Source organism: Podarcis erhardii (assembly GCF_964252035.2).
Source record: "Podarcis erhardii genome assembly, chromosome: 5".
Classification (NCBI taxonomy): Eukaryota; Metazoa; Chordata; class Lepidosauria; order Squamata; family Lacertidae; genus Podarcis; species Podarcis erhardii.
Window position 1 is genome coordinate 60,851,532 of NC_138509.1, and position 23,675 is coordinate 60,875,206.

General features: G+C 43.1%; 1 protein-coding gene and 1 long non-coding RNA gene across 6 annotated transcripts; both read left to right on the forward strand.

Moving 5' to 3' along the window:
- Positions 1–2,375: 2,375 nt before the first annotated feature.
- On the forward strand, positions 2,376–23,635 carry AMMECR1L (AMMECR1 like). Of its 2 annotated transcripts, XM_081861731.1 has the most exons (8): positions 2,379–2,519; positions 4,484–4,595; positions 6,530–6,974; positions 16,241–16,351; positions 17,291–17,405; positions 18,099–18,189; positions 19,047–19,143; positions 19,842–23,635. In XM_081861731.1, exons 3-8 carry the CDS (start codon positions 6,568–6,570, stop codon positions 19,951–19,953), a joined length of 933 nt encoding a protein of 310 aa, XP_081717857.1. In that variant the 5' UTR covers positions 2,379–2,519; positions 4,484–4,595; positions 6,530–6,567; the 3' UTR covers positions 19,954–23,635. The 2 variants fall into 2 exon arrangements, with proteins under 2 accessions (XP_081717858.1, XP_081717857.1); XM_081861732.1 differs by lacking the exons at positions 19,047–19,143; positions 19,842–23,635 and adding an exon at positions 18,555–19,033 and having other exon boundaries at positions 2,376–2,519.
- LOC309341873 lies at positions 7,017–13,558 on the forward strand. Of its 4 annotated transcripts, XR_014156605.1 has the most exons (5): positions 7,063–9,487; positions 9,601–9,761; positions 11,695–11,785; positions 12,033–12,107; positions 12,301–13,558. It is a non-coding gene; the product is annotated as an uncharacterized lncRNA (long non-coding RNA). The 4 variants fall into 4 exon arrangements; XR_014156603.1 differs by lacking the exons at positions 7,063–9,487; positions 9,601–9,761 and adding an exon at positions 7,017–7,056; XR_014156604.1 differs by having other exon boundaries at positions 7,063–9,761.
- Positions 23,636–23,675: the final 40 nt, after the last annotated feature.

Sequence of the window (23,675 nt, forward strand, 5' to 3'; positions counted from 1 at the left end):
GCCAAGCACACCTTTTTTACACCTTTCCAGGAGTGCTGAGCAAAGCCACCTCCATGGTTTGATGACTTTGGGGGAGGGGAGCTGCAGCTGGGCCAGCTGGTCAGCCTCTTGGGCACTGCCAACTCCTTTCTCTGCTTCTCTTAACATGGCACCACCATGTCCATTTCCAGCCTATCATGACTGCTCCATACTAATGGTATCAAGAATGTCCTCCTGGGCTTGCATTACCCAGTAATAGGGCATTTCCAATGGAATGTGGCATGGGTAGTCCAGCCTGTGGTCCCAAGAGGGTACACTGCCAGGCTTCTGTGAGGTAGAGCGTGCAAAATTAGATATGTGTTCTATGAAACTGTTGGCTTCTGTCTACGCTATCTACATGATGGTGATATGCAATACCCAGTGTCCATCTCATGAATGCCACAATGCCAGAAAATGTTCCTAACTTCTAGATCCTTAGTTTCTAACCAGCTACATCTGCTAGAGGACCACAGGGGGCTTTTGGGTAGATGTGTGAGATGGATTAACACATAGCAACATCCAGACAGGAGAGGCCATTGATAACCCTTTTACTTCCCCATGCACACAGCTGAATACCCATGGATACTCAGTGAAGCCCTTTATTCAAATACTCATTGGGGACACTGAAGATGTGATTCCATGGCCTGCATCACATGGTAGGGCAATGTGACCCACTCTCCTGAGAAGGTATCCAAAGTTGTGATGGCCCGTGCTATTCTCTATATTGTCATGCACAGAAAGCTACCCATGGGCAAGGATAGTGCTGAGCTGCCACACCTCACTGTGGAAGGAGCAGACATGGTTGATGAGTGAGTTGCACAGGGTTGCAATCTTCATGCTGTTGGTACTTGGGACCACACAGGTAATTCATTTACAGACAATCCACTTGACTTGTGTAGCCCTTGGCATGCTTTCCTTTCTCCTCCCATGCCCACATTTAATAACAGATTTTGGAATTACTTACATTTCTTTCTAACAGGCATCTTCCATCAGTAATGTGGGGTGGTAACCAAGTAAGTATCCCCAGAGTTCAGGATGTTTACTACTAAAATGCAAGTGCATAAGGCTTGCAGCTCCTGCCAACCTAGGAGTTTGAAAGCACGTCAAGTGCAAGTAAATAAATAAATAGGTACCGCTCCGGCAGGAAGGTAAATGGCGATTTTGTGCGCTGCTCTGGTTCGCCAGAAGCGGCTTAGTCATGCTGGCCACATGACCTGGAAGCTGTTTGCAGACAAAAGTCAGCTCCCTCGGCCTATAGAGCAAGATGAGCACTGCAACTCCAGAGTCATCAGTGACTGGACCTACTGGTCAGGGGTCCCTTTACCTAGCCATCTGTCATGTATGATCTAGTTGAGATTCATGCATTGCAGGGGGTTAACTAGATAGATGATCCTCAGGATCCCTTCCAACCCTACATTTCTATGATTCTTTTAATTCTTAGTGTGAGCTGCCTTGGCTGTTTGTTTACAAATACAGTAAATCAATCGATAAATCCTTGGCCTTTAAGCTGTTAAAAATATCTTTATGTGTGTGTGTGTGTGGAGATATTTCTGCCTGCAGCAGACAACCACATGCACCGCACTGGAGTGCCTATTCAGGCTGCAGTTGTAAGCACAATTGCTGGAGACCAATTCCCCTTGACCTCAACTGAACCTCCTCCTGACTGAAGGCGTTTGGGCTTCAGAGGTACACGGCACCCCCGCTATAAACAACAGAACTCTGGCGACATTTCTAACCCATGGAGAAAGACATCGCGTTTCTGATGGTAACGCTCCCTCTGCCTCGAGCTTCCTTCTCCGTCTAAAAAAACCGATTGGGGGGGGCAGGCGGCACGTTGAGTCACGTGACCTATTCAGACCCGCCCCCGCCCCCGCTCCGAAGACGAGGGCGGGGAGGAAGGAGAGGCGGCTTCTATTTCCATTGGTCTCTTTCGCGCCTTCACGGTCTCACATGACCCGCCCCCCCTCCAACGGATCAGGCGTCGGCGGGCGGAAGTCCCTCTGCTCCCGAGGATCTATGGTTTCTTTGTAGGAGGCGCTCCCCGCTGCGTCTATGGTCCTCGCGGGGCCGGACGGGAGGCTGGCGGATCGGCGTGCACATTCCTCCCCCATTACCTCACACTCGGCGAAGGGGCCGCCGGGATAGTGGAGGACCTGCGCTCTGTGCCGCCTTGCTTCAGCTCCCTGTGTAGCCGGCGGCGAGCCCGGGATTCCTCTTCCGATTTCGCTGTGCGGTTTCCCCCCTTCCCCTCCCCCCGTCCCCGGGCCGCCTCGTCCTCCCCTGCCCCGCTGGGTCCACTTCTCCGGCTCTCGCCCGCCTCGGCCCATGGCTCCATGAAGCGCGGGGCAGTCGAGGTGGTGGCGGCGGCGGCGGCGCTGGTGGCGGCGGCGGGGAGGCAAGAGCAGGAGCGGCGGCGACGGCAGCGCTGGTGGCGGCGGCGTTGGTTGGGCTGAAACGGCGAACTGGGGAAGGGAGCCGTCTCCGCTCCGGGGAGAGAGAAGGTGGGGGCTCTCACGTCCTCGCCGCGGGGGGGGGGGCTGCTCAGATATTACCCCCCCCCCTTGCGGGCTCACCTCATATTCCCCTCAAACCCCCCGGGCTTCATCCTCCTTTGCGCCGCTCTCGCTCCTTGTCTCTTCAGGTCTGGACTCTGGGGCGTCCGTCTTATGTCTCCCCCCTCCCGCATCTTCCTCGCGCCCCCCCCCCCTCAGGACCCGCTTTGTTGCTTTCCCCATGCTCGTGCACGGGGCCCTTCAACCTACTTATTCGCCGACTCCCGGCGTGGTGCAGCGGCTACAGACCGGGGCTTGGACCCGGTTCAAATTCTCGGTTCACCCGCCTGGGTGGCCTTGGGCAAGCCCGGCTATCCTTGTACATCTGTTTTGAGGATAGATGAGACATAATACCTTGTTACGGCGGCGGAAATGCTTATGGAACAGGGCTAGTCACGTCCTCCTCTTGCATTCAGTACAGTCACGTAGGTCGGCTCTTCGCTCCTAAACAGGTTTACTCAGCTATAAGCTCCGTTTCAGTTCAGTGGGACTTGGTGCCTAGCGTGTCTTTTAGGATTGCAGGCTGTAGTCTTTTATATTCGTTTGCCATAAGGTCCTGTGTATTTGTACCAACCTGCTGTGTCCAGCTGGGTTTTTGCTTCCAGATAAGGGAGCATAGGATCGTGGACTTAATTAGGAAGTAAAGTTCATTGGAATTAGGAAGTAAATTATTAGGAATTAGGATGTAAAGTGCATTTTGGAATATATATGCTTGCTCTGATGGTTTTCTGAAACTATTTCCATAAGACATTCGGCTGCTGGTTTTGCCCCCATCGACTACTCTAATAAATGTGTCTACCCTTTGCTGTGTCTTCCTGTTGCTAATCATTTTATCTATGTAATCTGCCTTCTAATGCTATCAGTGCCATCAGCTTTGTATATGTCTGAGTTGAAATAGTGAAAGAGTTGGATCTCATACTTGGAGATGGCTTTAACATTTTATTCAGCTTCACCAGAGCAGAGTACCCCTGTTTTATCTTCTCTGCAAGTGTGGCTGATGTACTAGAGGAGATAATTAGCCATGCCGGTGTATTCTATCCCAGTGTCAGTGTGGTCTTAAACTAAGTGAGCTAAGATGACAGTACATGTCTGGTCATGAGGATCATCTGTAGAGGTGCTCCTGGTTATGCCAACATGCATACCTTTGGAAGTGTATGTTTTCTGTAGTACCACACTTGTATGAAATTGTCTCTCCCCACCCCCCCACCCCGAAATAAGGCACATGCCAACAGTAAAGCAGTTCTGGCACATGCTGAAAACTTTGCTTATCATGGCATTTGCTGGCTACTGATGCCAGCTATTATAAGATTCTATAAGGATATTCTTATTGTCTGTCTGCAAGTGTTTTAATTATTTTGATTGTATTTGTATAATATTTTATATTGTACATCACCTTGAGATGCCTCTGCCAAAGGCAGTATATAAATATTTTAATAAATAAGGCCCAAGCACCCTGCACCTAATACTTCTAGGGTATTTCTTCCTGTATTAGCTCTTTCATTTTGCTTCTTTCACTATCTTTTGTACACTCTCTGTACAAAAGTTCCCCCACCCCATAAGGAAATACAGTAACATTGTCTTTCAATGGTTTCAAAGCAGTAGTTTCTCTGAGTGCATGTCATAGTAGGAGTAAGATGGACTTTGGGTCAAGAACAGAAAAGATAGAAAAGCCCACATTTACTTTTTGTCTCGTACACTGTGTTAACCTACTATACCTCTTTCCATCTATTTCACTAGCAACGAGGTAGTGCATTTAGGTAGTGCAAGTCTAGTAGTGCAAGTCGTAGTAGTAGTGAGGTAGTGCAAGTCTAGTAGCTGATTCAGTGTTTAATTTTGATTCAGTCTTAATTCAATGTTTAATTTTGCCTAGATATGATTTTATAGCCCTTTTTTCCTGAATGTTTTTTTTCCAGATTTGGGGAACAGGAATGGGCCGTGAGAAAAGAAAATTCATTCCAGATATAAAATAGCTTCCCCTTCCACTTGTCCATCTCCCCCCTTGGCAATACAAGGTTTCTGCTTTCAGTAAGTATTATCTCAAGCATAATATGTTGAAACTTATGGCACAATGATGCTGTGAATACTGGTGACTGGTATTACCAAAAAGCATATGAAAGGGAAGAGCTTTACCCACCTTACAACCTCCAATGTTACTGTATTCTTTCTGCACCCCGCCCCAACCCCTAAGCTTGGTGTTTTTTATGTTTTTTTTTACAATTGCTGCACATTTCCAAAGTGATGCCAAGGTTAGATAATATCCTATATATTTTGCAGCCCTGTTTCAGTAACAGAGCTCAAACTGAGATGAAATAGGGTGTTCAACCCAATAATTAGCAAAGCAATAAAGTTATTTGATGTAATGTTATAAGTAATTGCTGCCTATAAAACCCTTTTTTCCATATGCTGAGGTGACTGCAGCCAGGTGGGGGTAGGATGGCGAGTTAATTGTTGGATAAAAATAGAACTGAATAGGTGGTTCATTGTTAAATTGTTTCTTTCTCTTTGCTGGTATTTACAAAATGTTAGCATCTGGAATACACCAGCCAGTTTCATCTACATTTGCTTTCTGACCATTTGCACATAGGGAATAATAATTTTCTTATAAAATCCCTTGCAAACATCATACATTCTGTGCATGCTTTGGATTGACTTCTGAGTAAATGCGCCTAGGTTTGTGTTGCATACAAAAGGCAGTTCTGGCCAGCATGCTAACTAGGCCATTGACACAGGTGCAGCCACAATTGTAGAATTCTCCCTCCTTTTTCATAGCCTTGTATAACCTTCCATTTATAACTAACACTTTTCAGCCCCAAACCAAACCAAGGACTGAGGCCTACACCCAACAGAGAAGATTGTCCTATTCAGTTTTTAATTTGAATTTAAGATAGTGACATAAAAGAAAGTTCAAAATCTAAGGCTGAAGGTCTCATTGCTATCTGTTATCTGTGTTTTGTTAGAGGGATCCTTGATCAAACTCCTTGGTGGTTATTTGTATTTCAGTGATAATGGGCAAATTGCACTAATTCCTAAGAAAGGGTGGCAGCAGTAGACCTGCATATGGGAATGTCCAAGAAAGGAAGACTCACCCTCTTGACTCTACCAGGCTAATAACTAGCATAGGAGAGGTGACTAGTATACTGCCTTCTTCCTCCAAAGTATTTATGACAGTGGGAGTTTTCACCTACTCTTTTTGCCCCAGTATATACCTGTCTCCTGCTGGTAGGTGTAGGGGCTATCACTGCTGATCAGACTTTCGCGAGACAGGTGTGAGCAAGGGATGGATAGAAAGAATAACCTCTTAAGTTATAAGATTGCACATCTAGAAGATAGTGAAATGGCTGCAGCCTTTGTTCTAGCAAAAGGCCAAGTCTGTTAAACTGAATATGTTCAATATCTGGAAGACTTCACAGTTCCCTGTGCCTTGGACATAGTATTTTGCAAGTGAACTGAAACCCTAGGTTGAAAGCAAACTAAAATTGCAAGCATACAGTGAGCACTTTGTAGCACTGTGGCCATTCAACCAATTGTATGTGTGATGATGTCACTGAGCACATCTGGAATGTTTTTCTTGGGTTTATCTAGCAGCATTCTGCTTTAATCCAAAGATAGTTCAGGTTGAGGACTACTCTCCATTCCTATTGCTGTATGAGGTACTAAAACACACAAATTGTCTGCAGTTACATTTAACTATTGGATCACATGTTGCTCATGCAAACTTCACGGTAATGTTCCTTTTCATAAATAAAGTCTACATGACCTTTGTAAAAAATGTCTTCATAACTGTGCACATCGGTCTGCTTTCTATTTAGTTTTCCAGTCTTGTGCAATCATATGTGAGCTATGGAACTCGAGTTTTTAATGTGAGAGGTGTAGTTTTCTTACTGTGGAAAAAATACATCCTTATAATTTGCTTTTCTTTTAGTATAATGCTATGTGTTGCATATTGTGTGTTTTGCCAGGGTTCTACAGTACTCCAGACAGCAAGTGCTGAATCAGGATGGGAAAAAGACGCTGTGTTCCTCCACTTGAGCCCAAGTTGGCAGCAGGCTGTTGTGGGGTAAAGAAACCCAAATTGTCTGGAAGTGGAACACACAGCCACGGGAATCAAGCCACAACCGTGCCAGTCTCTAGTTCAGGTCCTCTTCAGAACCACCAGCATGCAGATGGGGGCAATGGAAGGGAGAACGTATCAGATTTGACTTTATGCCCTGGAAACTCTCCAATTACGCGAATGAATCCCACTTCAGGAGCATTGAGCCCACTCGCCCGGCCTAATGGAACTGCCAACAGCACCAAAAACCTAGTGGTGACAGCGGAGATGTGCTGCTACTGCTTTGATGTACTCTACTGTCATCTTTATGGTTTCCCTCAGCCAAGACTTCCTCGATTTACCAATGACCCCTAGTGAGTAAATCCATGGGCATGGGAGGGAAACTGAAAATTCATCATCCAAAGTTCTTATGTTGTAGGGCTATTTGGAACACAGGTAAACTGTTAAGAAGGAATCTGCAGCGCTGTTTTGATGTTTGTAGGATGACATAAAATTTCAAATGAAACTGTTTTAAATGGTGGAAGCATAGGTAGATTGATCTATATTAGGCAAACATTTAAAATGGGCATGCGCATCCTACGGGGCGCATATTCAAGCACTGGATTTTACAGGGCCTTTGACATTGTAGCACTCTCAGTAACTAAAGAAGGTTAAGGGATTGGGAGCAGGCCAAAGGATATAATGCTCCTTCGCCTCTCCAATGCAAATTCCCCAGCCAAAGCAAGCCTTATGGTAAAGGTTTATCATGACACCCATCTTATCCATAGTTAATGCTACTCCACAGTCGGTATTAACCAGACTTGAGATCAGAGGGGTCTGTTTTCCACCCTTAAAAGAACTGAGAAGGGTAGTGTTTTATACTGAAGTCTGATACTTTGTTGCTGTGTTATATATACTTTACAATATCAAATTCAATATCTTTCTTTGTTGCAATTAGAATCTTCACGTTTGCAGAGCATAATTTGTAAGTGGCTCCATTATAACACGACATATTCTTTATTGTTGAGAAAAGTTGCATTTGGTGTAAAGGTTTTAATTGGGAAACTAGGAAGCAGGAAAACAGCTTTTAGAAGAGGTTTGAAGTGAAATGGAATGAGGAGGTAGCTTTGCTTAGTGTGGCATAGGTTATGCAGTGCATTATATACCTTATAATTATTAAATGGCAGCTCTTTAAGAATATTATGAAGAAGATTGGAATTTGCTCCCCTAGAACTCCATTCTGATTTTTGCTCTAACTTGTTGTTTGAGTGATGTGAATATTGTGAGTCTCCAACAGAAAAAATATGTGGCTGCCTGCTAGATCCAAGGGTGAAGCAGATATTTCAAAAGTAGCATAGCTGTGGTTGCATTTGGATCCCGTTCTTGAAAAGATAATTGGTGTCTCCCTAGCACTTCTTAGCTTAGATTGTGTTTTTCAAATATTTAGATCATTTGCCTCTAATGCAGATTTCACTGGAATTTTGTTGAACCATGACATGATTATTTTTTTTGATAAAGAGTATTTGCCCCACATAGCTGTCTTTTAAAACAAAAACAAAACTGTGCTTCCCAGCCATAGGCCAGCCACCACTGGCTCTGCATGATCAGGGTTGGTCTAGACTCATGGTCTGAAATCTTCTATTTTCCTAGGAAAATGTATTGAGAGATAAATGACTTTAAGGGATCCAAAATTCGCCCCCCCCCCCCAAAAAAAAATCAGAAGCTTGATAAGTTGAGATTTGAGCCAATATATTTGCTGGGGAAATAGTGATTGATCACTTTTCCTGCATTATTTTCTCTACAGACAGATTGGTCCAGTCTGGACAATTATATATTGGGTTAATAAGCAAAGATATGCCCAAAATTTTTACCCACGCATGCAACTTGCCCCTTATGGTGTACCTGAACACAAAGTGGATATCATCAGTTAACCATTTTTTCTGAACTGTAAAACTATGATTACCAAGTCAGGAACAAGCCAGAAAATCAAACTGTTGTTGGCAGTTGGTTTAAGATCTTGGCTTGTTCTGAACCTAGTTGTGGGAGTTTCCAGTTGGAAGAGATGGACACTGTTGCTAATTGAAGACTTGTACCTTGCATTCAGAAACACCAAGGAAGGAAGTGGCTGCTTGCATTGGTACCAGCTTTATTTATATCTTGGTTTATTAAGCCAATATATGATCATCTGAATGCCGCTAGAAAGAAAAATATATATTTCTGAAGGTGATCATTGAAACCCAACATTATCACAGTAACATCACATTATACCACATCTGCAGGCATATCAGAATGAGTGTCTTTGCCTGTGCTTTCTGTGGACCAAATCTGGATAAACTGGCTAGAAAAATCACATTGCCCTAGGTTCCTATAATCTGGAAGCTAGTGTTGAAAAATGCTGATTTCTTACATCTTCCCCATTCAGGAGCAGTACCAAAAGTTTGCTGCACATTCATAGGAATTTGAGTTTAATTTTTATAGCCATACTGTAGTAGTATGTTGAAATTAGGGGGGGGGGAGAAAGTTAGCAAGTAAAAGTCCAGAGTTTTTGATTAGACTAAACAAGCATTTTTTCAACCCTAGAATTTGGAGTTTTTCTTGAGAGTGAGAAATCTGTGTTGTCTGAGCCATCCCTTCATCTTGGCTCCCCTGATTTGCCCTCCCTTCTCTTCCAGAGATTTGTGTCTGTGGAATTAGCACAGGAATAGAAAGTGGATGTGGTCATTCTATCTTTAGTATTCACTTTTTTGTGTGCGCAGCCTAGCTGTACATACTCAGACCCCTGTTGAGAGGGAAACAAAACTTTGGAATAGTTTATCAAATAGCAACACAAGACCAAAAAGGGGCATCCTGAGGAAGTGGCATCTTAAAGATCAGAAGTTACCACCAGGTGGGTAACAATGCTTCTTATCAGCTAATCTGTGCTCTTATCTGTCAAAGTTTGGAGCAGTTAACTCAAGATCAGTCAAAAGGATTACGAAAATTTTCACACCCTCTCCCCAGAACTGTCCAGTGTACAGTCTTCTGATAACAACGTGCTTGGAACCAAAGTGACCATCCATCCATGACCCTTATGGTGCTTTTAGGGCATCTTTGAAGTGGATTAGTCACTTCTAGACTGCTGATCAATGGAACCTGATCTGATCTCGTCTATCCAGAAATAAGTATGCACCAGCTGTGCACTCTGTCACTTCTCTTGTTTTTCCTGTAGTTTTGATGTGTGTAATATATCAAGAAGGCTGACTGAATGCTGGGCTAATCATCTCCCCAGTAGTGGGAATCTGAATACAGCAGACAAGTTAAACAGTCTGCCCAAGGACATGCCAGCAGAGAGTGATATGCTTCTGCTGTGTCAGATTGTGTGTGTTGTTTTCTGTTTTAAAGGCCAAAGACTCTTAACACAGAATGCCTTCCCCAACCTAGTGACCTCCAGATGTTTTGAGCTACAACTCCCATCATCCCTTACCATTGATCATGTGGGCTGGGGCTGATAGAAATCCTGGAAGGCACCAGGTTGGTGAAGGCTAGCCGATAAACTCATGTGCAGTGTGATACTGAATTGGCAACCCTGATTGCCTCTCTTATTTGTGTGTGCAGTTGGTCTCTACATAAGGCTGTATGGAGTCAACTACACAGAGTTCGACTTCTCCCTCTAAGATGAAAAAGCATGCATCACGTGGAGGGAGATAGCACTACATATTTCAGCTTTCTTCAGCTTGGTGTCCTCTAGATATGTTGGATTAAAACTCCCATTATCCTTACAATCGGGCATGCTAGCTGTGACTGATGGGAAGTATACCCCAGCAACATCAGAAGGGCACTGGGTTTGGGAAGGCATGGTTTATTACTCAGGTGCTCTCCTGGGGAACATTGCTGGTTGCAAGAGGTGGCATATTAAGGTTTCATTTTAGTCACAATTATTTAGAACTTGAAATAACCTCCTGAATATTTGTGACTTAGGAGAAGCTTGTCTTTTCAGCACTTGATAAAGCTGCACTGTGCTGGAAATTGCATTCCTTTAATACATCTCTCTATTCTTCCAACCTAAATAACCAGATGATGCCTCCTAGATCATAGTACCTGTAATGATTTACTAGTACTTGGGTCCAGGAGAATCCTACACATTTAAATAAAACATTTTACCAATTGTGTCATTATTTTAATACTTGACTTCAAAAGTCAGACCTGTCCCTTGTGTGGCTTTGTTTTTTGCATTAAAAACAAGTGCTGATTCAATTTGTTTGATGAAGGGTCATGGGTCCAGTTTCAGGTTTCTAAGTATAGGCATGGCAGATTTGTTTGTATGAAGTTTATGTTCCAGGGTGATACCTGAACTTACCATAGTATAATTTATTAGGCCAGCTGAAATATCCCAAAGGTAGTGTTCAAGCTTTCAGGTTCACCAGATCTCTTTTTCAGGCTGGATATTAAGTCAAAAGGGATGGGGGAAGATGTTGATGATTGTGATGAGAGAGCTCATGTCTGCAACTGAACATTTAAGATGGAATAAAGAAGATCCTAAATACACTTACCGAGGAGTAAATTCCATTGAACTTAGCGGGGGCTTACTCCTCATGAAATCAGTTAGCGTTTTGAGATTTTATTTATTATTAAATTTTCCGCAGTGCTTTTATCATTGCAAGTGCATCTCTGTCACTGGAGGAGCCAAAACTGGATGGTGGAATGGGAGGACAGGAGTGGTGTCAAATTCTAAACACCCCTTGTACCTACTACAGGTACATCAGCCTGGCATCCTGCGTTGCAGGGGCTTGGCCTAGATGACCCTTGAGGTGCCTTCCAACTCTACAATTCCATGGTTACACCAACAAAAGAGGTGCAAGTCATAACTCAATTAACCCATTAAGCTCAATGGAGACCAAGAAACTACCCTACTCTGCCCTGGCATAGTATAGGATTCAAACTAAGTTTGCATTTAGTCACAGCACATCCCCACCAACATCTAACACCCAAACATAACTCAGATGATAGCATTTGCTGCATGGAGCTGTACGGCTCTGGTTCCCGCATTAAGGGGGAACTAGCACTTGTCACGAACATCTTGGACTCAGAACACATTGCCGATACTTGTTGTCTTAGAACCCATACAGGTATATCGCCTCAGGACACAAGCAGCCAACAATACCTCTCATCTGTAGCCAAGGATGCAAGAACAAAGCATCTTGAAGAGGTAAGCAAGGGGAAAGGGAAATCTTTTCAAAGTGTAACTGGTGCAACCTTGCTATATCTTGGCTAAACTATATTGGTGGAAGGATCCTTTTTCTCGTCATACCTAGAAACACCTTTACAAAGAAGCACAAGGCTAAGCATGCAGAAAGGGGTGCCCTGGTGGCCATGAAACCCCCATATGCAAGAAAACTCTATTAATGAAGGACAGACCATAGCCACACATGCTCATGATTCTTTTTGTCATACAGGATCGTGACAGCCTGGACACATGGAACAGGACAAATGCAGTACCCAGAGTTCTTTTGTAACTCCCTAACAGAGAGGTAGGTATTGTCTCAGTTTCTACACTTTCTCACCCAACAGAGGGAGGGAGGTTAAGGCTAAGGGTATTGGATGAGCACCTAGGTGATGGCACTCACTCAAATCGCCTCCTCACAAACACCTATTACACATATAGCTCCAGAGACTATGCTGACTATTACTTTAGTGCTCTCCTTTGTCTCTTCGATTTTCCAGGTGCAGAGAACAGGACACATTCCACTCCCAGTGCCATGCAGATCTCAAGTGAAGCCTAAAGCGATACCGGCAGTTGCGACTATTGTGATTCTAGCCATATATATCAATCCAGCTACCTTGAGTACTATATGTAGAAAAGCGAGATTCTGTAAATTGAAATACCTGATACTGTGCAATAAAAGTTTTCATTTGCAGCAACAAATGTCTTTGTCTTTTGTCAGTGTGGATGGCACTAATCCCATCCGCCAGTTCTCACTGGTCTCAAGATGGGAACTCTGACCTGGAAAGGGTTGGCTTATTATTAGAGCTCAGGGTCTGTAATGGCTCCATGCTCAAATGAAGGTAGTGGGTAGGCTCCTCAGAGTTTGCAAATGGCCTGATTACTACAGTAAGTGAAGCAGTCAGTTGGCACTGAGGGCAAAATGCATGATGAGCTCTGGTACAATAAACAGCAGCTAGCTAATTATGTCAATCAATTCAGCATTTTCCCTGATTGGATGACACAGCACTTACTCAGGTGTGCCAGTCTGAACATCTCCCAACAGTGACTGCTGAGAGGCTATAGCAGTGGCTTGAATCTGGAACTCCTTGCATACCTGAGTAGTAGAGCATTGAAGTTGCAGGCAGAAGGTTCTTGGGATCTCCAGGTAGAGCTGGGGAAGACTCCCTGCTTGAAATCCTAAAGAGCTGTTGCCAGTCATTATAGACAATAATGAACTTGGCGGATCAATGGTCTGACATGTTATAAGATAGCTTCCTGTGTTCCTTCAGCTGTTCCACAGGGTATGGGTTCCTTATGTAGCCCATATGCTCCTGATATAAATGGATTCTAATTCTGTCTATTCCTCGCTCTTGCATCTGACATGATTGAGAAAGGCCAGGCATATTGACTACCCCAGTATGAACAGTCCATCAGCCTTGCTTAGCTCATACACAAAGCACTTCCATTTCATCTTAAATCTGTTTAAACTAGACAAGTTTTTTCATCTTGCTTTCTTTCTCACACATGTGCACACTCTTTGGTTGTTATTTGCTTAATATCCATCCTGGAGAAAACATCTGGTGAACTCAAAAACTGGCTTGGTACTTTGTTGTCTCTCAGTTGTTCCTCACAAATATATAACACTGTTGTTGAATTGGGTTCTTTCAACACAAACATGTTTTTTGTCTGCATTGTACACTAGGTATTTTAAAAAAAGGAATACTATAATTGAAATGTACTTTTTAAGATAAAATTATTTTGATTACATTTCTGTATACACTGTGTACAGAATTTTAGTGTATTTTTGGTCTCTGTGGAAGCTGCCCAGAGTGGCTGGGGAAACCCAGCCAGATGGGCGGGGTACAAATAATAAATTATTATTATAAATTATTATTTTGTTCTATTAAGTTGTTAGTGGGATGTAACATAGGGTTTCCCTGCTAATTTTTTAATTCTAGAAATATCCAGATTTTTATCCATTCTGCACCCTATTAATTTTTTTGGCATATCACAATTCTTGCAACTTGTTCAGATTCAACTACAAAGCTGAATCCACTCAAGAGATTTGCAAGTTCATTTGGAGAACCAGGTCTGATCTTAGGATCCGTTGCTCTTTTCTGATGCACACATAACACTCAGGTATAGTTTGTTTAATGAACCACAAGTCTCATAGGTCAAACAAATCATGACTAGTTTCTCCAAAGTTTGGTCTCTCCCCCCCCCCCCAGCTGCTCTTTCTGTCATGCCTTTGTAGCCTGGTGAGGATTTGTGGTGCGGTGGTTTAGGAAGGGTGCTGGGTTCACACACATCACCAAGCCATAGTTAATACAAATCAAGGTTTAGAAGCCAATAAAAAATACAGCTTTAAATCATTGTTGGCAGTAAACAAACCATGGTTAAGCTGCTAGCCAGGGTTACATGCAAACCAGGCTACTGAAAATTTCTCAAATGCCTAGGTAGCCCAAAGCAAAAAAAAAATCCTTTTCCCCAACCACAGTCCCAATCCTGATATGCCAATCACAGTTCTCATTTGGGGCAAATAACAGCTATGGAGATGTGTGATTGGATTGGGACCACAGCAGGGGAAGTATATACTCATAATTGAATCAGAAAAAGGATGTATTTTGTTGTTGTTGTTTTATTCTGATTTGTTCTTTCATTGTGGCCCATCATATATTCTTTTAGCCTCCATATGAGATGCCACTTGAAATCCTCCTTATACTGCTTTATAAGTTCTACTCAGTGGTTTGTGGCTGGAGCAGTAACTGAGTTAGGCATTCTCAGCACTAGAGTTATGATTTGCTCTCTAATGTCATCCTGCACACTGCCTGCATGTGACTTAAGTACTTTCAGAATTGAGGCAGGGAATACTGTGGTCTTTTAGTATAAGCTTTACATGCAATATAGGGAAAGTTATTGGTACTGTGGCTAGCACTTGAGGTTAGAGAATGTTACCTCCAATTTTGTATGCATTGGGGAAAGAGAGAGATGAAAATGTAGAAGAGATTTGAAAGTGTACCTATCTACCTACCTGCAACCCAGGATAACACTTCATGTATCTGATAGTGGACTGTAGTCTGTGAAAGTTTATGACATAATACATTTGTTAGTCTTTAAGGTGACACAAGATTATTTCTTGAATTATCCTCGTTGAGATAACGTGGGGGCTGCATCCCAACATTTGTGACTTAATTATTTACTGTATTTTTACTGGTGCGATCTGTATCTATTCAGAGCAACCTTTATTAAGCTAAAATACAAAATACTCAAATAAAACAGCAGAGGGCATAGCTCTCAAAAAGTACTGCCTTTGGAAAGAAGACAAAGATAAGAAAACTGAACATTTCAGAGTTCAAGGATGACTACAGTAAAGACCTTGTCCTAAAAGCAGATTTGTCCCAAGACCAGTGGCGTAACGTGGGGGGTGCAGGGGGGGCCGGCCGCACCGGGCGCAACATCGGGGGGGGCGCTCGCCACCTCCGGAGTCGCCGAAGAGCCTCGGGCGCAGGCTGTAGCAGAGCCCCATGTCTTGCGGAACCGACAAGCTGTGTGCGCGTCCGGGCTGAAGGCGTCCGGCAGGCAGCAGCTCTCAGCGCTCGCCGCGGTCCCCGCGCGTCAGGGCCGCGGAGGGCGCGCCAGGCAGCCCCTCCTCACAGCCCCGCCGCTGCCGCTGCTGCTGCTGCTGCCGCTGCTGGGCCATGTTGCATTTTCCTCGCCTCTCTGCCCTCCTCCTCCTCCGGGCAAGCGGCGTCGTTTGGGCGGCAGCGCCAGCGGCAACTCGCCTCAGATCACCTGACACAGACCCGCCGCCGCCGCCGTGGCTACCTTACCGTAAATACCCCAGCCCAGGCAGCAGCAAGAAGAAGCTGGCAGCGACGGCAGGTTAGGGGTTAGGGGCGCAAATTACTTGCCTTGCCCCGGGTTAGGGGGCGCAAATTACTTGCCTTGCCCCGGGTGCTGACAACCCACGCTACGCCGCTGCCCAAGACTACTAGAAACCAGATCAAAAATCTAGATAATCAGCTTCATCCAGGAGTCACTAGAGTTATCTATCCCCTACCCAACCGTGTTCCCCCAAAAGAAATTTGAGACATATGCTAGTTGTGTAAGAATAAAAAATAATGTTTATTATGGAGAGGCCTCACAGCCACCTTCAGTGTAGCTGGGAAGCTCTTCCAGATTTGTAGGCAAAGATTAATTTGTAATAAAATTAAGTGTGAAGGCATTGGGTGTGTTTAACCTGGAGAAGAGATTATTAAGAGGTAATATTAAAATATTTGAAAGGTGCAGCATAGAAGGTGCAGCAGATTTATTCTTTTGCCACTTCAGAGTGTTGGACCTGAACAAATAACTTCCTATCAGTATGAGCTGTTTTCTCAGAGGCTAGATGGCCACCTATCAGGAATGCTGTAGTAGTGAATTATTTGAAGATGGAGTTTTTGTGTTATGCATTTTCAGTCCACTCTTTGTGACATGGAAGACAGGGCGAGACAAGCGACTTCGGGGCTGCATCGGAACTTTCTCTGCCATGAATCTTCACTCAGGACTCAGGGAATACACATTAACCAGGTAAAGACATCATCCATACTGCCTCAAGTCTGATGGGAAACCAGGCACAGTGGGGCATCCATGTTGTGACTTCCTATGTCTTGTCTGAGGCATCATTTATATCCTGCTGCTCAGGCAGATGTTCTCCACCAGAATTTTCTGCTACACAAAATTAGAATTGAGGAGTCACTGTTGTAGCTGACTGCATATTGTACTATGGCTTCCAGTTAAACGGTACACTGCATTCTTTTGTTTGGGGCTGAAAAACCATCTTCAAAGCATGGTATGTAAAGTAGCAGTTTTGGATGCAAGCATGTTCTAGCAGTACTTTGATTAGCAGTGCACTGGATTCCTATAACCTACAGGCACAATGTAAGTTAGTGGTTTATTTATTGTTTTTACCCATGATGGGGGTTTCAAGGGTGCACACCCACTTTGCAAAAGCACCCCTCCCCCAGGGGGAATATGGTTGGAAGAAGACATAAGGCTGCAAAGCAGAACCGAATGGCAGGCAGCAGCCCTGCTGCTGAGATAGGCAGCCACGTCACTAGGTGGCCAGCTCGCTTGAGCCAGAAGGAAGCCTCATTGTGATCAATAGCCTGCATAAGGGTAACGGCATGCTCGTTACTAAGGCAAGGTATTCTCTACTAGCATCAAATCCAGTTTGTCCGGGTTCTTGGCAGAATATGAGTGTTTTGGGGAAGCATTTCAATCTCTTCCCATTTCACCATTGTAATAGTCATAGACAGAAATCTTAGTGCATGGCTCTACCTTTGGTTTATCTGGTGTTCCATTCTGTATTTTATTTAATTCTCCATGTAATGTGCTTAAACCTGTTCTGACCTAAAGTGATGTCCCTTGTCCTGGGATGAAATGAGGCTGCAAATGTAAGAAAATGCTTGATTTAAACCTTAATGTGCTTGTTTTTGGTTGTGTGTGTGTTCTGTTCACCTTCTATAGTGCACTTAAGGACAGCAGGTTTCCACCCCTGACTCGTGAGGAGCTGCCTAAACTTTTCTGCTCTGTCTCCCTCCTCACTAATTTTGAGGATGCCACTGACTACTTGGATTGGGAGGTGAGAACAGGTGCATTTGGATCTCTGCATCACTGTCTCATACCATTTGGGTTCGGGTTAGTATATGGTAATGTGTCTGTTTTATTATCAGGGTAGATTGTGGTTATATAGCTAGAAAAATGAGGTTGGAAAGATGGAAGACTGACAAAGAATGCAAAAGTGGAATAATATATCAATATTACTTCAGTTCAGCGTATGAGAAGGGAAGATAATTATTAGACTAACTTTGCAGTCCTAATTCCACTTAACTGAATTCAACAGAAGTCCCATCAAAGTTCCTGACATGATTAGGATTGTACTGTTCAGGGTCATCCTGTGCACATTTATATGAAAGTAAATTTCATTAAACGCTTTGGGACTTGCTTCTGTGTAACAAGCATAAGACCATACTGTTATAGTGGCATATGGGGTGAAGGGCATATATTTTACATTTTGAAATAGCGGGGCTTGCTGAAACTAATTAATTTGGTCTGCCTTGGAGAAATTGCCTCTGGGGCCAAAAGAGATGGCAGTACACAATAGAGTTGTCCTAGGAAATGACTTATGATATTGCAGATGCAAGAAATGGAAGCAAGGTGGAGGCCTTTATCCTGACAAGGTTGGACTGCTGGTAGGATGCATGGCAGCTGGAAAATGTTTTGTACATTGTTACAGGAACTACATCTCAGTTGACGTTTATGTTTCCATTGCTAGGTGGGAATCCATGGAATCAGAATTGAGTTCATCAATGAGAAAGGTGTCAAACGCACAGCAACATATTTACCTGAGGTTGCTAAGGAACAAGGTGAGTTTGAAACAATCTACACTGAAGGAAAGTGGTCTAAATATCAGGATTTGGATTGTGGATTTTGGCTTATACAGCAGCTGTGGAGGTCACCTAAAGCCATTAATTATCTATGGCTGAATTATTTTAAAAATCTGCCCTTTAAAATGCTCAAAAGGTACAGTGCTAGTTATTCATTCAATGGCACATGTTTTTCCCCCTAAGACCAACCATGTCTTAAAAGCAATTTTCTTTATTACTGCTAAGACTTTGGTGTTCTTCCTCCTATCCCCTTGCCATAAAGAATGCCTGGCTTAGTTTACTGTTGAATCAGGTTTTGCCCTTCGGAGGTTTTTTTCAACATTGTGTGTGCGTTTCCTCTTCAGCCTCACCTGATCACACAAGCACAACGTCAGATGACCCTTCTATCCTCCCTCAGCACTAAGTTTTGTGCTGCAAACATGGACAACAGTTGAAGAATGCAGCAGTTGCTACCACTGTAATTGTTCAAAACATTTCTTCCACCATTCAGAGGATCACATCTCCTCCTGGAATTGAGTCAAAAGACCAAAGTGTAATTCATTAAATCAGGTCTCCGCACTGCACCATTACTGGAGAGTAGTGGATTTATACTGTGTTTGACGTGCAGCTGTGTCTTACTTTAAAAATGTGACTAACTTGATTGCTATATATGACTAAAATAGGATAATTGGAAATGTCATATGACTTTGTTGACTAAATTGTTGTTTTCAGTTGGAACTGAATTTGTTGGAACAGTTGGAACAGTAATTTGAACTTGCTTATCTTTCTTTTGAGAGCCTATCCCTTTTTCTTGAAATGAGCCTGTTCACTGCTGCTTGCTTTTTTTTTTTTAACAGATTGGGATCAGATTCAGACAATAGACTCCTTGCTCAGGAAAGGTGGTTTTAAGGCTCCAATTACCAATGATTTTAGGAAAACTATTAAACTCACCAGGTAAATGACATATTTTACTTTTTGGTAGTTGTCAGCAACTAAAGTCATTACTACTTTCATTGCTGATGGTAAGTTTTAAGATTGCTCTTTGTGCTCCAGATCTTGCAGTTTTCTGAATTTCCTCACTGCCCCCAACAGTGGTGCCTAAACACCCACACCCACACACCCACACACCCAGGTTACTGGGCTGGCTGGGACACACTCCTCCCCACTGTTGACAGTGGTGGCTGTCTTCTTTTTCTCTGCCATCAGTTACCATTTCCTCCTTTGTATGCTTTCTTTTTGGGCCCACTGGTGTGATGGTTAGGCAGCAAGACGAGATGCAGCATCCACTTCCAGCTCCTTATGCCTGGAGGGAGAGAGTAAGGAAGCAAATGGAAGCCGCTACCAGCAGATTTAGGCAAATAGGAAGAAGAAGCAAGCACAGAGGAAAGGAGTGAGTGAGGGATCTGGCAGTGAAGAGAAGGACCTTCCACCACTCTGCAGCCATTTAGAAGGGCTCCAGTCGGCAATGACTACTGAGCCCCTGTGGATTGTGGGCCTCATCCATATTAAGCTGGAATTGAAATAAATAATTTGAAAGGTTAAACAATTTTTGTTGCTACAACAGAATTCCGAATACAGCTGTTGGTGATTTGCTGACTTTGTTTCGTAGACAAATGTATTTTTTAAAAAGATCCAATGCTTTTTTCTTTCAGATACCGCAGTGAGAAGGTGACAATCAGTTATGCAGAATACATGGCTTCTCGTCAGCATTGTTTTCAGAATGGCACTCTTCATGCCCCGCCCCTCTACAATCATTACTCCTGACACAAGGCTGCATGACCAGTCCCGCCCCCCAGCTACCACTAACGGCTATGACATCATTGGGGCAGATGCCTCCTCTTCCTGGTCCAGTTACTTCTATTACTGCACCATTTTATGATGCTAGCTTCCGTTGCCAAGTCTGCCTTCCAGCTGACTGAGGGATGGGGGATACCAGTGAGTGCAACTGAACTTCAGGGGCCCATGCCTTTCCTCATCCTTCCTTCAGAATGAGGGTTCAGTTGGACTGAGGCTCCAAGACTAACAGTTGCAGTTGGGTAGAGAGAACCTTGAGGAACAGCAGTACCGCTTCAGATTGCTCTGTGTGTTAAATTGCACTGTGTTCATTTGAATTGTTAATTGTGACAGCCCCCTTGATTAAGTAGGAGAGTTCTCCTGGCAGTCTGGGCAACGGAGTGCAACAACATATTTTTAGGTTATTTTTAATTTTTTTAACCTCTGATATTTATCTACCATGAGCTGATTAGTCCTTATACACCCCAGGCGAGCAGATGACATGACGTGTTACAAGGATGTATGTCAGCAGAGATTCCTCCCTCCTCTTCGCAGAAGATGGCAATTGAAAGGGGAAACAAAATTTACTGCAGATGAAATTTACTGCGTGCACAAATCCAGGAGGGTTCAGTTCTCACACCTAGCTGCTCTTGGTTTTGACGAAGAAGGAAAGTAGCCCACTAGATAGGACAGTAATGCATAAATGAAGGTGAACTGTTCTGGGTTATGTTTCGGAGTAGCTTGCGTTTCCTGGTCTACTGGAAGTACAATCTCCCTCTCCTTTGGGGTTTTTCCCTGGGTTTCTAACTTGAAATACAAGCAGCATGGTCTGCTGTTGGATTGGGGCTGATATTATTCCCCACAAAGCCATCGTTAAAGCAATTCAAAAAGGACGTGAAAATTGTGTATAGGAAACACTCCATGGGACCTGTGTTTAACTGGCAGCAGTTTTATTTAGCATGACCCTGATATCCAGGTAATGAAATACACAGTAAATGTTAGCCTTTAAGTGGTTATCTAATATAGGTGCCATCGCTGCACTGGTGCTTCAATACTAGATACATATAATTGGAAGTCATTCAGATTGATTTAAAAGTACATAGCCTCCAGATAAGTGTACTTAGAACTGGAACCTAAGGAATATTTTCAACCCATACCTCCCCAACCCACCCCCGCAAAGTTAACTCACAACCATGTTTAACTATCCTGTGGATTTTTAAATTGCCCTTCCTATTGTTGCTGAATAGCCGGTACATCAAATCATAACTGGAAAGCTCTTTTTCCCATTCAACTATCCTAATTCTCCTGTGTGAGTCACTATGTGTTATCATGAATGCAGGCATTCTTAAATGAATCCACAGGGACTATAAAATGGTAGTGCAGGACTTGTGGAAATATTGGTAATCAGCATTGATAGATTAAAAAAAATACAGGTGGAGAGCACAGCATTATGAGAATTTGATACCTTATATGCAGTATGTGTAAGGACAGTAGCTTTTATGGAAGGCTTATGGGAAGCCAGGAATTATCTGGGAATTATCTTTTACTGTGGGATGCAAGTTTCCAGATTCTTGGTGAATGAACATTGCCCTGGTGGGGAGGGTGAGGGGAGATTAATGCCTTCTATCTTGAAGCAAAGCCTCAAAGGCAGACTGAATAGATGTTGGATTACTGGAGAGGTAGACATGAATAGCCCATATGAACTGGTGAGCAATATTTGCCAGTATCTGGCTTGGTTGCATCTAAGTGAACTGCTGGCTAGAAGAGGGCAATCATATTATCTTCCTGGCAAAAGGACTGATCAGAGAATCTAGGAAGCCTCCAAATTACTTATTTTTCTACCACTCTTCCTCCTGTCTCAGAAGAAAACCTAACCTTAAAATTTTGCTTGTCAATGAACACATATCTAGATGGTTATGGGTGGGAATGAGAGAGAGAGAGGAGCTCATATTCCAGATATCTGCAGTACTGCCCCAGCTTTGGTTTTGTATCAGATCATTTGTATGGATTACCACTTTTTTCCCTTCTAATGATGATGAAATGTGTTTGAATGTGAAGGGACTGTTTCATGATTTCCTGCTACTGAGAATAAATCAGTCTTCTTACAAATTAGAGTGATTTGTAGTTAATGTTCCAGGTGCCCTGGACTGATGGGAGATTGTAGATGGGAGAGGAGAGTTCAGCTGTGGTCATGCCATCCATCTCTGCTCTCAGACAGTATTGAAACATAGGGCTACACTAATTACTATTCAAGTGTTCTACTTTAGAATTTAAATTGTAAAGATTTTTTTAAAAGCAAAAAGGAAAAAAAAATGGTGCTAATCTTTCACCCCTGAGCACATTCGGTGAGACTGGTCATGCAGGCATATAGTGCCAGGCTATTCGATATTGCTTTTTTTAAAAAAAATGTTTGCCCTGTTACGTGTCTTCAACAGTGTATAGTGTTAATTATTTGGTTTCATTTTAATGGGTGTGGGAGTTCAGGAGCCAGGTGGGGACCTTAGTTGCCATTTTAAAGAACAGACTTTTAGGAGTGACTTGACCTACTTGGTTTAATTTAACCATTTCACTGAAGTAAGCTAAATTGGTTTTGGAGTGAGAGGTGGTCTCATTCCCTGCCCTTATTTCCATCCAACCACCTAGTCTGTATAAATGGAAATGCCTCTGTTAAAGTTGGGTTGTGGTGTTTTCTTGTACTAAGTGGAACAGCAAGCAGGCCATGAAGCACGAAATAGTCCTGAGAAATGGATACATTCAGCATTGGTCTCATAATGGAGTTCAGTTACAGTATCTTTGAACAAGTGTGTTTGTTGTGTCATTCCTGCAAAATGTATGGGGCAGAATAAGTCGTCTGCAGAAGATGACACTATATCTGGCTCATACATAGCAGTGATGCACCAAGATGAGCCAACACTGATATTTGAGTGATGTGGGAACCAACAAAATAGCTAAAAGAGAACCGCCTGTTCTGCAGCCGTAACCAGTTGTATTTTTCAGCTGATTAGTGAGTAGCAGGATTGTATAAAGACCTTAGCAATAGTCTTCTGGTCTGATTGGGAACTGGCTCATCCTTAGCTACAAGTAAGTGCCTTTTGGTCTAGATGGGTTTATTTCAAGACAACTGTAGTTGGGAATCTTCCTTGCTGCAGCCATGTATCTTTAGTGCATGGTTTTTGTTTTTGTTTTTTCTCTCCAGCAGATAATGTCTTTCATCACTGGAGTCTCACTGTTCCCCCCACCCCTTTTCATAATGACAACGAGCCTATCTTGATAGAGGCATTTTGGTCAGAAAGATTTTATGGTCAGAATATCAGATCAGCAGAAAACTGCACCTGAAGACCATAAAGGCGAAGTAATCTGTACATTTCAACCAAAATTTTAAGTTTTGCACATAATTGTTTTCCCCGATTCATTGTTAACATTGCAGTCTTCATTGACTGAGTGCTGTTTTGTTTGATTTCTAGCACCAAAATGAGTGACATTTTGGGGTTGTTACTTTTCTTTTCTTTTTCCTTTAAAAGCAAGGAATTTCTTTTGACCTTCAATGCAGAGATGTCAGACCAATTCTTTGTTATTACACTTGGTTGCCTCCTAGCTATATAACTTCTGGGTGTAAATCATTGAACTTTACCCTCTAATGAAGTATTGTAGAAAATAAATTGTAATGGATACATTTTTATCTTGTTCCTCTTTTATTGGTGTCTTTGTCGATT

Bases quoted from the DNA above. Each gene is read 5' to 3' on its own strand.
- AMMECR1L (XM_081861731.1), top strand. From the start codon at position 6,568: ATGGGAAAAAGACGCTGTGTTCCTCCACTTGAGCCCAAGTTGGCAGCA. The intron at 6,975-16,240 runs GTGAGTAAATCC...ATGCATTTTCAG, and splicing joins CGATTTACCAATGACCCCTA to TCCACTCTTTGTGACATGGA. The intron at 17,406-18,098 runs GTGAGAACAGGT...TTCCATTGCTAG, and splicing joins CTGACTACTTGGATTGGGAG to GTGGGAATCCATGGAATCAG.